The following is a 15,356-nucleotide window of genomic DNA, read 5'->3' on the forward strand; positions in this document are numbered from 1 at the left end:
TGAAAATTTAAAAAGATTATAAAAAAGGAGTTGATAAGATAAGTTGATTGGAAAAAGGAAAAAAAAAAGGGAGAGCATGTGATCAAGCTGGAGACTAGAACAAAGCCATGTGCTAGATTTAGGGTATATTTTGATCTATTAGAAAAAAAGTTTATCCCAAAATTTTAAAGAAGAAAACCTTTATGTATACAAATAATAAAAGGTTAAATACAATGACAGGATAAAATATGACTATAACAATGAAAATTTAAAAATATATTTTTTAAAAAAGGTATTGATAAGATAAAATAGTTAAGAATGTTAAAAGAGGAGAGGAAAAGTAAAAAAAAAATTGAATAAGAAAAAAATAAAAGAAAAGAAAAATTAACTTTGCAAGACTAAAGGATCATGGGGAAAAAGCCATGCATTCTATATGTTGCTTTCTGGTAGCCCTGGAGTTCAGCAGTTCTGGTTGATCAGTTAACTTGGTCTTGGCTGGGTGTTCTTGCTGATCTTATGGGGGAGGGGCTTGTTGCAGTGATTCTCAGGTCTTTTCAGGAGGCAGAATTTTACCTCCCTTGCCAGGGGCCAGGCTAAGTAATCTGCTCAGGTTTGCTCTCAGGAGCTTCTGTTCCCAGAATGCTTTCTGTATAGCTTTGGAGGATGGGAATGAAGATGGCAGCCTCCCAATATCTGGCCCCGTATGAGCCAAAAGCTTGGGGCTCCACTCCTTAGTTTGCCCTCAGAGAAAAGCAGTCAATGACTCCTGTCTCCCTGGTCTCTGGACATGCTCCATGCTCACCCTGCCTATGACCAAGTGTTTCTATCTCTAGCAAACATCCCCGTTTGGAGTCTCCAAACCCAGCAGATTCCTACTACATGCTCCCACACTGTTTCTCCTGGAGAAGGAAGGAGGGGGTCTCCCTGGATTTGCCACTTGTGGGGTCACTGCTCAAAGAGCAGTGGTCCAATTGTGCCTTGGGTCACAATTTAAGGTAACCCCAAGCTAAGAGCTCACTCCTCGGCTCTGTCTCTACAGCTGGCTTCCCTGGCTGTGATACCTGGGTGCTCTGCCACACTTAGGCACCTTGGTCTTTCTGTGACCCTCTGGGTCCTGAGACCTTACTGTCCCATGAGGGCTCCACCTCCCAGCTTAGCCTCTGGAGCAATGCCCCTCAGGGAAGCAAACTTCTCAAAAAGTTCTGATTTTTTGCTTAGCTGATCCACCACTTGCCTGGAGCCAGCCCCTCCCACTGCTGTCTATCTTCCTCTTGTTTTGGATTCACTTCTCCACATGTCCTATCTTCCAGAAAGCGGTCAATTTTCTCAGGATGTTGCTTTTCAAGACTACTGTAGAGTTGTAGAGATCAGAGTATGATGGGAATACGGCACATTAAAGTACCACACAGACTACTGTTCACACCATGACTCTGCTGTTTTTCTTACTTATATTCTCCCTGGAATTCTACAAGTCTTTGGTTAATTTCCACAGATCTGAAAATATTGATTCTTATAGTTTTTGCCAGTATTCTCATTGCTTTGATGGAGGAGAACTGTTTAGAGTCCCTAAATCACCTTTTTTGCTGAGATCTCCAACACATTTTTAAAATATAATAATTGATCAGGTTGGTAGATATCAATATTGTTTTTGCTCTTGCTTTGTACTCTTTTTTTTTTCTCTTTGCTTTTTACCTTATCTTAGTTACTCACATTTTTTTAAAGTAATTCTTTTTAACCTTTCTGTAAACTTTTTTAGTAATCCATCACTTTGTTAATTTGTAATGTTTGTCCGAGTCCTAAACAATATGCATCATAGCATGGCACAGTCTGTTTTGGAATCCATGTTTTTCCACAACACATCTGACATTTCACATTTGCTGTTCTTTCCTCTGCCTCATGCTGGATACTTTCTAAGTTCCAACTTCCAGTTCACATTCCAACAATCCCCTTCATGAATGCAGTTCCATTAAGACAGTATAATTTGTTCCTGCCCATTTCATTTTTTTTTCTACTTCTGTCATACCTTTTAGTCAAATTACCTTACAAGCCCCTTACAAAGTTATTAATTCTGCTTTAAATATTCAGTTGTTTAAATTGAAATTTTTGAAACATAGTTTACCTCTTCACTGACCACTTTGGAATCTCCTCATCCCTTCCAGGTGAGCCAAATTTCCTCCAGGTATTACTTTAATACCCGGACTCTCCTTTTTTTATTTATAACTTTTTAATTTCCTTATTTATTTTTATTTGCTATCTTTTAATATGTCATGAATTATTTATGAAAGTTCAAATCATCATATTTCATTCTTTAGTAATATTTATTGAAAACCAGATATGTATTGTATATTGGAGACATGATAGTGAATGAATTTTGGCTGCTGTCCTTAATGAGAACGAAGTAAAGTGGAAGATGTTGGGCATTTCATCCGAAATATACCATGAAATGGTAACTACTGAACAATAGTTAGCAGTGGGTTCTTCGATGTTACAAAGGAAAAACAGACTATTTAGATGAAAAATTCAGAGACAACTTCATAGAAGATAGGAAATGACTTAATTCTGAGCAGGTAGAGAGAAAATATCTATTCTGAGGAAATTAAAATTGGACAGTATGCACATGAGGAGCCAAATTATCCAGTTTAGTTTGGCTAAATATTTGGTGTGAATGGTGAAGTGCCCAAAGATTAGGTTAGACACATAGACAGGAGCCAGGTGAAGATGTATTCTGTCTGAAGGCTGTGGGGAGCTCTCAAGTATTTTATATAGGAAAGGATAAAATTCACATTTTAGAGATAACACACTAAATGGTGTAAATGGAATGTGCATGGAACAGAAGCAGGAAGACAGGTAATGAGACCATTTAGGGGAAACTGCAATAATCCCAGAAAATACAAGGGCATGAATTAACTCTGGTAACTGTGATGGAGAGAAGGGGGTGGGGGGGGATTTTTTAAAGAGACAGAATGACAAGAATTTAGAAAGTTTTTAGTGAGGAGAAATGGAAAAAGAAAAATCATTATTAGTCCATACAATTTCACACTGAGTTACTGAGAAGGTGGTAGCTTTGGTTATTCAATCTGATAAGAAACACAAGAGAAAGTAAAGAATGAGTTCAGACTTACAGCTGGGTAAATTGGTCTTTATGATTCAAACATTTCAGAATAGCATTTCATTCTGAAAAGCTTAACTGAGAGGAAAAATTGTGCACAATAGCAGACCACAGAATTTTATTTCAACCTGCAGAGTTATGTGTGCTCAATTCTGGGTTGAGTAGCCCCATACATCATAGGAAAACTTAGCAAAAAAAACTTATACTTTGCACTGTATCCTCCTTGAGTTTCAATCCACACTTTCTCTCCATTGAAAAACTTCAGTATTTCCATGTCTTGCATTTCCAAAGTTAGGATCCAATATTTGAGAGTTTTGCATTCTACCGCCTTGTGCTGAGCTAGTTTTATTATTATTTTTTTTTAATTAGCTTTTTCCAAAAAACAAGTAGACAAATAAATGAAGTTATCACTAGATGGTGTTTGGTAACCTTAGAACAATTTATGTTGAGGGATACAATTAAATCGAGAACACACATGAATAAGGAAAATGTTTGATGAGAGTTAAATTTTAGCAAGTGCTTAACTTTTATCCTTTTATAGAAATGGCGAAACAGGAATATAGATTGAAACTTTGTGTCCTTTACTCTGGAAAAACGTCCCCAAAAGGGAAAATTAGTTTCACCTTAGGCTTCTGTCAGAACTGTCCCTGTTCTGTGGATCTGTTGCTCTTTCTTGCTCTCTGCACTAAAAATTTCTTGAGGACAAGGGACCTGATTTATTTCAGCACATTGCTTGTAGGGATAGATGCAATTTTTTTTCTTTCATTCAGTCACATTGAGTTGGTCTTAAACTTAGAGTAAACACAACTACCACGTTGATATAGACCAAAACAAAACAAAACAAAAACAAAAACAAAAGCAGACAACAACAACAAAACTGAATAGAAATGTGGAAATTGCAGGCTTATGTGAGGGGCATATGAGATAGGCAGGGATACAGATCCAAAAATGTCAAGACAGGCTTCAGCAAGACAAGATAGACAATTAAATAAGCATTACCTAGCAGTACCTGGGCAACTTAATGCAAAAAAAAACAACCGAGATGTGTCTACATTCAGGACAGAATTTAGCAACCTGAGACATAGCCAAAAAAAAAAAAAAAAATTCAAATTCTTAAGCATCTCAGAATGAGAATCAAGCAAAGTTTAGAGGCTATGCATGGAAATGAGATGGTACTTGAGATTGTCTAATGATTCCTACTGCTTTGAGAGAGGTTTGCAAGATATTGTGGCTTTTCCATATAATAAAACCTAGAATTGTTGTTCAATAACAACAAGAACATTTATATAAAAAAGTAATACTTATTCAATCAATTAAAACTGAAAGATTTATAAAAGGAAATTGACTAGATCTTTGCAGTGTTAGCTTTTTTCTGCCCTCCCTCAAGCCTCACTGGCTTGGATTATATTCCCTCCTAACTATCCATATGTCCATGTTAATAAATATGGATATCCCACATATGTACCTTTTGTTATTTATATTTTTATCTAAGTAAGATCTCAGCTTCTATACTTTTGCATGACATGGTTTTCTCAGTCCACAACAAATTATAGAGAATTCTTCAGAGTTAACATAGTCATAATATTATTATAATGATAATTCATAATTTATAAAACAGTCCCTCTCCAGTTAGATTGTTTGTCCTTAAATAATCAACAAGTATTATTCGTATAGAGATATCCTTATACATAGATGTTTAATTTCTCTTGTTTTCCATGACACTGGCATATGTTTGGCTTTCCTTCTACCTAACTGGTTACTCCTTCTCTTCCTGGTCCCTCTGTCTCTTATTTTGAAGCTCTACAGGTTTCAGTCCTCAGTTATTCCTTTTCTTCTACATGTATTTGTTTAATAACTTCATACTGTTTCATCACTCTAAATGCCACTTTTGTGCTGGTTGTCTCCCAAATTTATCAAGCCAACCATATTTGTCTTTTGAACTACAGATAGCCTATGAAAATGGCCTCTATATCTCTAAGATCGCCAATAGAAATACATATTTAACTTGTCAGAATTCAATTCCTGGTCTTCCCCATCCTAGTTCCTATACCTGTCACTTTCCACATCTCATTTAATTACAATTCCAAACTCTTAGTAACTGTGGGAGAGGGATAGAATCTCAAGCAGACTCCACGCTGGTTGCAGAGCCCAATGCGGGCTCCATCTTACAACACCAGAGATCATGACCTGAGCCAAAATTGAGAGTTGGATGCTTATGGACTGAGAACTCCGGCGCCCCCATGATTGTACCATTTCCTTTTTTTTTTAAATTTTTATTTATTTTCAACATAACAGTATTCATTATTTTTGCACCACACCCAGTGCTCCATGCATTCCGTGCCCTCTATAATACCCACCACCTGGTACCCCAACCTCCCACCCCCCCGCCACTTCAAACCCCTCAGATTGTTTTTCAGAGTCCATAGTCTCTCATGGTTCACCTCCCCTTCCAATTTCCCCCAACTCCCATCTCCTGTCTAACTCCCCATGTCCTCCATGCTATTTGTTATGCTCCACAAATAAGTGGAACCATATGATAATTGACTCTCTCTGCTTGACTTATTTCACTCAGCATCATCTCTTCCAGTCCTGTCCATGTTGCTACAAGAGTTGGGTATTCATCCTTTCTGATGGAGGCTTAATACTCCATAGTGTATATGGACCACATCTTTCTTATCCATTCGTCCGTTGAAGGGCATCTTGGTTCTTTCCATAGTTTGGCGACCGTGGCCATTGCTGCTATAAACATTGGGGTACAGATGGCCCTTCTTTTCACTACATCTGTATCTTTGGGGTAAATACCCAGTAGTGCAATGGCAGGGTCATAGGGACGTTCTATTTTTAATTTCTTGAGGAATCTCCACACTCTTCTCCAAAGAGGCTGCACCGATTACACCATTTCTTATCATTTCACCTCCCCACCTCTATGCTGTCATCATCAATCATCATATTACCATGGTGGCAGTCTATCAGTTCCCCTGTTTTCATTTTTATTCCTCTATTTTCTGTTCTCAGTAATGAAGTGGACATGATCCTTTTGAGACATAAATCAATTATGATGCTCCACTGCTCAAAATTTTCCAGTCTCCCTTTGTCTCATCCAGGAGTCCTCCATGATCTTGCTTCCAATTACAGTGCCCCTGCATCCATGGAGGATATGCTCCAAGACCCCCAATGGATGCCTGAAATCTTGGATAAAACCCAATCCTATATATATTGTGTTATATTTTTATACATGTATATCTATAATAAAGTTTAATTTATAGGTTAAGCATAAAAGATTAACAGCAGTGATAAAAAATTACAACAAATACACTGTAAATAAAGTTATGTGAATGTGGATTTGGTCCTTTCTTAATATATCTTATTGTACTCTACTCACTCTTCTTATTATGATGATGTGGGACAATAAAATGATTGCATGATAAGACGGAGTGAGGTGAATGATGTATGTGGGCAGTGTGACATATGGTTAAGCCACTATTGACCTGCTAGCAATACGTCAGAAGGAGGATCATCTGCTCTGGCCTCTGGACCACAGCTGACTGTGGGTAACTGAAACCAGGGAAGACAAAACCACAGACAAGGAGGAGGGGGCTGCTGAATTTCTCTGATATCTTCTCCTACTGACCTTCTCCAACCATGCAATTCTGGTCACTCTTGCTTCCTCACTGTTTCTGGAATCCACTGGTCATGTCCCTAACTTGATCCTTTTGCTCTTTCTGGTCTCCCTGCCTGCAATGCCCTTCCCTATAATATGCACTTGGCTAACTCCCTCACCTCCTTCAAGAATTTACTAAAATGTCATTCTTTGAATATGCCTTATCTGACTCCTTTATTATATTTTATTGTTGCTTTAAAAATCACTGCAAAATTAGTGCCTTAAAACAGCATGAATTTATTTTTCAACACTTATAGTTCAGAAGTTTCACATAGTTCTCACTGGACTAAAATCAAGGTGTGGGCAGGGCTTTATTCTTCTAGGGAAGAATCTATCCTCTTGCTTTTTCCCAGCTTCTAGAGACCTCTTTTAGGTCTTGCATGAAGATTTTTACATTTTAGAACCAGAATGAGGTGCTGAATCCTTCTCACACTTCCGTTTTTCTCTCTCTCTCACCCAGCTGGGATCAGTTCTTCCCTTGTAAGGACCCATGTGATCAGAATTGTCCCATCTAGAGAAACCAAGGTAATTTCCTTGTCTTAAGGACCTTAACCTCCATCACGTGTATGAAGTCCTTTTGCCATATAAAGTAACATATTCACAGGCTTCCAGAGTAAAGATGTAGACATCTTTGAGGGACCTGTATTCTGCCCACAATACTTCCATATTTAATACTGCAATCTCTCTACACATTCCCAACCCCTTTGATAGCTCTTCTCCGTTACTTTCTTTCTTTTTAAAAGAGAGTGTGGGTCCTGCCATCTTTTACCATGTTATGTATCAGTCGTGTTTTCTGGTTACTGTATATTTCTTCCCACTGGGATTGATGTAAGCTCTCCCAGGGTGGGAATCTCTGCATTAGTGATGTGTTTAAATACTGAGTACCAGAAACGAAACACAGTGAGGGCTCCAAAAATATTTGTTGGATATGTACTTCTGAAAGTGATTACTAGATCAAATGATAATCTTACATTTTATTGTCAGTTGAATTTTCTAAATGATTGAAGCCATTCACATTTCTGTCATCTTCTTTCCCTCTCCCTTTGATATGCAATTACTGTTTTTTTTATTTGAACAAAGAGCAAAATGAACAGTAATGACTGAGTTTTAATGGAGATGAAATCACAACATATGCAAATATGTGGACAATGGTTTGGGCCAGTATTGTGCTGGAATTGCACTAATGTTAGTACATTCAGATTTTTTTTTTTCCTTTAAAACCAGCTGCTGGGCTATCTCTTCCTCAGCTGGATCCTAATTGGCGGATAAAAGAACACAGATTAACTCTGATAGAGAAGAGGTACTCCTATGCCTCATATATCTCCAACTTTAATCAATGGATTAGTTTTTGAGGCTTTCTAACAATTAATAGTGAAATTCTCACTGAGTTGCCTCCTCCTGCAGTGACAAAATATTTGATACTCTCCAATGTGGCCATCTAAAGCAGCTGATTGAAATGGAATTATGACAACTTCAGACTTCAGAGATATTTTATAGTTTTTTTCTTTAATCTTGTACATTAATACCCCTAACCTGGGATTCAGGGGATATATTAAACACATACTGCCTCTTGTTCCTTTTCCTTCCTCCTCCTCCCTCATTAGTTTCCTTCCTTAAAGATACAGGTTGATCATTTAAATGATAAAAACTGAAATTCAACAGGAGAATTTTTCATGTTTACAAACTCAGATGTTTCTAGTTAAAAAAAAACACATACCTCATTTCATTACTCACCTAATCTCTTAACATTTTAATCAATTAATGTTAGATTTGTGGTTGAACAAAGTACTTAATCATTACTATTTTTAATATAACTTTTTATATATTAGTTGTTGTCTAGTTAAAACCAATGGTTACATTTTTTTTTTGCACAAGACTGATATGTTAATTATCAAGAGCCTATTATGATTTGATATGTTTTTCTTCTTTACATCAATTACTTAATAGTTCCATTGAATTTCATTTCATCTGCTTATAGTTTAAAATATAAAAGATTCTGCAAAAAATATAACACATTCTGGAATGAAGGATGCATAATAAATTATAATAATAAAAAAATAACATGTATTTCCTATGATCGTCACATTGCAACACTTATATTTTATGTGTTGGGAAAATAATAGTAGTGGAATTGCTATATTTCTGACTTTATTCCTGGATTCCACTGGAATATTGTAAATATAAGTTTTCTACTCATGAAAAAATACATAATACATGTAGTTTAAAATATTACAATTTTAAGTCAGTGACCTATCTTTTTAACATAGCTTGAAGTCCTCACTAAAAGCAACTTTTGAAATTAATTGCTCTGCCACCATCTTCTTAACCTTTTAAAGTTATTCTTCCCCAAGGGATAGAATATTATCTTAGTAAGGAACTCTGCATTGGAGTGAAAGCCATAAATTTTTAGGTCCTGATCTTAATGTGGTCCAGGGTGAATAAATAGTTTTCTAGGGGGAACTCATGTGAGTCGCATGAGCTTCCTAAGTGCCATAGGTTACTACTTAACACTTAGAAAGAGATAATTTATTAAAATAATGCCAGAGAAGTAGTCGTTTTGCTTTACTTGGGTGGTTATATTTTCTTTCTTCATTCTCCTCCCCTTTCCTGTTCTCTAAGGAGCAGTTAATTAACCCTGTTTTATCATGTGATCACATAACACGAGCATTCTCTCTTCTTGCTTTAGGACAAAATAACATCTGTCCTTTCACACAAAAATGTGTCTTACTTTGCAAAATCTCATGACTTCTAAAAGTATATTCCTACCACTCTGTTTTGATAAGATCCTGACACTTTTCTCGGTGGTATTTCTAAAATGTCTGCTACAAAGGTTTCAGTATACATGACTAGGATCAACTTTTTCTCCTAAATATTTTTACGTATATTGATGTCAGATACAATGAAACTTCTCTTAACTACTACAATAGCTAGCTTAATTTACAGCATCATATTTTGCCTTTACTATATCAGTCTCATATCTATACCCAGAGTATTTCTACTGTATGTGCTCTACTCCTGGTTTGATGTCATTGCTGCCCACACTCAGAGATAGTACATTTCTACTCTGGTTATCTGTTTTACCTGATTATCTGTATCAAAGAGTTTTCTCTCCATATCTTAAGATTTTTGCCTCTACTGCTGACCCATTTCATTCCTTCATTCACTCATTCATCCATTCATTCATTTACTCATTCACTGTTTCTTGCCTTAAAAAAAAAAATCCCAATATACAACATGTGCTCTTCCAGGGTCTTAAAATTCACTCATTAAGCAAAGGAAGACAAAATAGCAGGTGGTTCTCTTGGGAACCACCTCTGTTGCAGATATGATTTCCAAACTAACCTGAACATTTGGAGATGGGTGTATGGTAGACAAAGGATAATCCTGACAGTGGATAGCTGTTGTTTCACAAATATTTATCATCATATTCATATAAGCTAAACACCATTGTAATAGTTTCCCATCAGTGTTAAAATAAAAGCTAATCATTCCAAGATTCAACTAGGCCTGCTGAGAGATTTACAAAATCCATTAATGAAATGATTATCTGCATTATTTAAACACTCAAGCTAAGCATTAATAACACCTTATATAATTCAGATACATATTTGTAGCATTTTAATATAAATTTTATTATGTTATCCAATAATATAAATACTGCAAAATTATAATTCACTGATTTTTTTGCACATCTATTTTCAAATTAGACATAACTTTGGATATATTTAGGCTTAGTTGTTTAATTATAAACACTTTATGAATGTGGAATGAGATTCAAGCCTTAAAATCTAAAGCCATAAAATTATTCACATTTTTTTCTTTTATATGAATTGCTTAGCAATCTATATAAAGCAAAGAGTGTGTTATGTTTTTAATACATGCTTTAGATTGACAACTTTACTATTTCTTTTACAAACTTCCGTTGCTTATCTATCTATCTATATATAAAATGATTAACTTTTTAATAAAAATCTTTGATCCAAAATAAAGTAACATCAAAATAACCTCACTGACTCAGTTCATGATCTCAGGGTCCTGGAATCAAGCCCCACATCCCGCTCTCTGCTAGGCAGGGAGACTGCTTCCTCCTCTCTATCTGCCTGCCTCTCTGCCTACTTGTGATGTCTGTCTGTCAAATAAATAAATAAAATCTTAAAAAACAAATAACCTCACTGAGTACATAGAAGAACATGAAAATATACCCTGAAAATAAAAGTCAGTTGTCACCATTGCTATCTTTCAGAAATTAGTTGTTAGAAGCATAACATATTTCTCCCAAAAGGGTTTTAAATTATGTATATAGATTTATAAGTTATATATAGTATAACAATAGCTAATAAAACTGCCTCACACTTTATTTAATAACAAGAGTGTTTGAGAAAGTGTTTTTATTTATTTATTTATTTTTAAAGATTTTATTTATTTGTTTGTCAGAGAGAGATCACAAGTAGGCAGAGATGCAGGCAGAGAGAAAGAGGAGGAAGCAGACTCCCTGCCGAGCAGAGAGCCCGATGCGGGACTCGATCCCAGGACCCTGAGATCATGACCTGAGCCAAAGGCAGCGGCTTAACCCACTGAGCCACTCAGGCACCCCGAGAAAGTGTTTTTAAAGACGTTTAATGAATTTGTCGCTTTACGTTGCTATGATTTGGTTATGGATTAAAGCAAAGTTGCAGAATGTGAAACAAGCTGCTCTTTTGATATTTTGCAGGTGTCTACTTCATAAATGATAAACCCTCCCTCTAGGTGCTAAAAAGATAGGTTAAGAAACATAAAAAGATGACTAAATACATTTCCATCCATGCATATAACTATCTCCACACAACCCATTCTGCATTATTCTTTCAGTAGTTAATTTACTAATGAAGTGTGAATCTTTGAAAGCTATGTTTTTCATATTTTGCTAATGGATTTCTTACGCCTCTTTATAAAGCTCAAAAAAAAAAAAAAGTTTTGGGGCACCTGGGTGGCTCAGTGGATTAAAGCCTCTGCCTTCAGCTCCGGTCATGATCCCAGGGTCCTGGGATCGAGCCCCGCATCGGGCTCTCTGCTCAGCGGGGAGTCGGCTTCCTCCTCTCTCTCTCTTTCTCTGCCTACTTGTGATCTCTGTCTGTCAAATAAATAAATAAAATCTTAAAAAAAAATTTTTTTAAGAAGATGTAATTTGCTGAATCTTGCTAAGTGACTACCTTCAGAATTTGTCCCCGTTTATGTCTTACACATTTTCAAGAAGAGATAGGATTATTTTTTATATACTATAATTTATATTTCAGTTGCCTCCCTTTTACCATAGAAGAGTTCTTGGTCACAGTTTATTATATTTTTCTATATTTTATCTTCTTAAAAAATGTCTTCTAAGAGTTCAGAGACTTTTATATAATCCTTGAAAAATTTCTCTTTATTATGGCAAGAAACCCAAAAGCTATATGAACAAGGTTATATTTTTCAATGTTTCCAAGTGTCAGAAATGAGCAAAAGGTGAGTAGTTGAGGTTATGTAAACAAAAAGGTTTCACATCAAGAGTAACTGTTCAGATCTCTTGGGAGAAACAATTCTTCAAATGTATGTTAAGATTTGAGAAAATATTGTGTTGTTCCTAGTTAAAAATATAGCATAAACAATGAATTTTGGAAAACACAAAAATAAAATTAAATTGAATTAAAAAATATAGCAGAGGCCCTTATGAAAATATTTAATTAAGATGGCACAAGTTGTAATACATTATGAAGTATGAATTAAATGCAGTATAAAAGCATTTCTTGGGGTGCCTGGATAGCTCCCCAAGCATTCAAATCTTGATTTGAATCAAATCTTAAGCATTCAAATCTTGATTTCAGCTCAGGTCATCTCAGGGTCATGAGACTGAGCTCTGTGTCGGACTCTGTACTCAGTGCAGAGTCTGCTTGAGATTCTCTCTTCCTCTCCCTCTGTCCCTCCACCTGTGTTCTCTCTCTCTCTGTCTTTCTCTTTAAGATAAATACATAAAAACATTTCCTGATGTTTAAATAATAAAAAAGTTTTATAATTATCTTCGTATATATTTATCTTTCTTACTAAATACTTCTTTTCTGCTGAAATATTACTTCTACAATATCTATTAAAATGATATTCCATTATTTACCTTTTAATGAGTGAGAATTTGTTACTGTTTTAATTAATTATAAAAATAGCCCTATGTACTGATTAAATGGACCACTATGATACAAATTTTGAATTAGAGTTTCATAATTAAAAGAGAAAGGATGCCTGCCTGACCTCAGTCAGTAGAACATGTGACTCTTGATCTCAGGGTCATGAGTTCAAGCCCCACACTGGGAAAAGAGATTACTAAAAATAAATAAATAAATAAGGAAACAAACAGACAAACTTAAAAAATAAAATGTTTCATTTTAATCTATTTTAATGTTCTTAATGTTTTAAATCTGAACAATTAATTTGGAAAATATTCTTTGTAAACATTTTTCAAATTATAAAATTAATATCTCTGTAACAAATAAGTGCCTCTCTTGTGGAAATTTTTAACAATATGAATTTTCTCCTACCATATATATTTTTCTTTTTAAAATTTTAAATTTTAAACAAAATGTCAAACAATTAATTTTAAAAAATCACTATTCCTGAAAGTATTGAAGGGAAAGTGTTTATTGGTGATTTCTTTTTCCAATTCTATTTTCTGTAGTTAGTGATGTGGTGATTTAGTAGAATAACATTAAGGGTTGTTATTTTTCTTTTAATTAGTATTATCTATTAATTTCCCATAAGTCAATAATTGCATTTTTTAGGTCATGATAAAAATATCCATATCAGTACCAAGAAGAGAAGAACTGTAGAAAAATAAATGACTGTAGTAATCTATGGGACTCTGTGGAGATAAAAGCGATGATCAAAGTAAATTAAAATTATCTATAGATAATTTTATATAATTTAAAATTATCTATAGATAATTTTATATAATTTAAAATTATCTATAGATAATTTTATATAATTTAAAATTATCTATAGATAATTTTAAGGTAACATGATGTTAGGTTGTAATATAATTGCAAGCTAAATTATTTAATTTTTATTTTTTAGCTGCACTCCAATTCAGACAAAGGTGATGGGTCTGTCAAATACATTCTTACTGGAGAAGGTGCTGGGACTATATTTATCATTGATGATACCACTGGTGACATCCACTCAACGAAAAGCCTAGACAGAGAGCAGAAGACCCACTATGTGCTTCATGCCCAAGCTATTGACAGACGAACAAACAAGCCTCTTGAACCTGAATCCGAGTTCATAATCAAAGTACAAGACATCAATGACAATGCTCCAAAGTTCACAGATGGACCATACATCGTGACTGTGCCTGAAATGTCGGATATGGGTAAGAATAATCATTGTTTACTTTGGCAGTTAATATATTGTTGAGAATCAAAAAAAAAAAAAATCATCATTTGAAGACCAGTTTTTCATTTTCTATTTGGGTGTGCAGAAATCTGAAGAAATTTCAAAATATTTTGATATTTACATGTAGTTTAAAATGTTAAAGGATATTGGGTCTAGCTATAGATATTGGCTCTAGATTATAATATTATTAATGTTAATTTCTGAACTTATAAGTATAGATAATGGTTTGGTATCAGGGAAAGAAAAAAAAGTCGTTAATGGGAAAATACCAGCAATTCTTGCTTGACACAGGTTTTGACGATACAATTTCCTCATGTGTCATGCTACAGAGATATCAACACATTCAAGGTGACAATTTTCAGGAACAAAAATAGACATTATAATGTCTGAAATCTTTTGCTACATGTCTTTTAAGCTTTCAGTATATGACCAAAATATAACATTAAAAAGGCAAGTAATAGCTACCATGTTGGGCTCCCCGCCAAGGGGAGGAGGCGCCCGGGCCAGCCAGAGGCCTCTCCTTGGGGCTGAGCGGGATGGCGAGTGTCGCGAACCCGGAACGCACCCACAGAAGACACCGGGCTCGGGAGGTCTGTAGAAGCAGGATCTCGCTTTATTGAGCAGGGCAGCGGCTTAGATGGGGTGAGGGAGGGGAAGTGAGGTCAGCAAAGTGGGGGCCAATGGGGATGTGCCGTGTCGGCGGGAGTTGGGAGAGACACGCCCTGCAGGGGGTGGAGACTCACGGGAAACGAAACTGATGGGAAACCGAAACCGCCACTTTGGCGCCTTTGTGGTCGGCCATGTGGGTTCCCGATCCGGAAGAGAAGGCCACCCGGCGCCATCTTAGCCTCTTGGGGCCCAACATCTCCCCCTTTTGTTTTTGTATGCATGACTTCTGTCTTAGGTTGCCGGCGGCGGGCCTTCAGGCTTACCCGTCATTGGGGAATCACACTGCTTTGGTGTACCCCCTGTCTTAGGTTGCTCTGCGTCCCCCGCCGGTCTTACCCGTCATTGAATATCATGCCTGTATAGGGGTTTGGTCCCTGACCTGGCGTGGGTTGTTCCTGCAAGGAATCCCATCCGCCATAGGTCATGAGACTATTGATGGGGCCCCTCGTAGGACTCGTCGTCACGGGTGGCCAGTCTCTGGTATTGAACATGGACGTTCATGAGTTGAATGGCCTCCACTCTTTTTTGGACGAATTGGGCAATCTT

General features: G+C 36.0%; 1 protein-coding gene across 5 annotated transcripts in view; it reads left to right on the forward strand.

Moving 5' to 3' along the window:
- The window catches only part of CDH18 (cadherin 18), a 986,019-nt gene that overhangs the window by 718,533 nt on the left and 252,130 nt on the right, over window positions 1-15,356 (forward strand). For all 5 annotated transcript variants that reach the window (XM_032337720.1, XM_032337722.1, XM_032337723.1 and 2 more), the window contains one exon: window positions 13,824-14,118. In XM_032337720.1, the coding sequence (XP_032193611.1) occupies window positions 13,824-14,118 (295 nt within the window). The remainder of the gene's footprint in view (window positions 1-13,823; window positions 14,119-15,356) is intronic.

This window comes from Mustela erminea, chromosome 3 (genome assembly GCF_009829155.1).
Source record: "Mustela erminea isolate mMusErm1 chromosome 3, mMusErm1.Pri, whole genome shotgun sequence".
Lineage (NCBI taxonomy): Eukaryota > Metazoa > Chordata > Mammalia > Carnivora > Mustelidae > Mustela > Mustela erminea.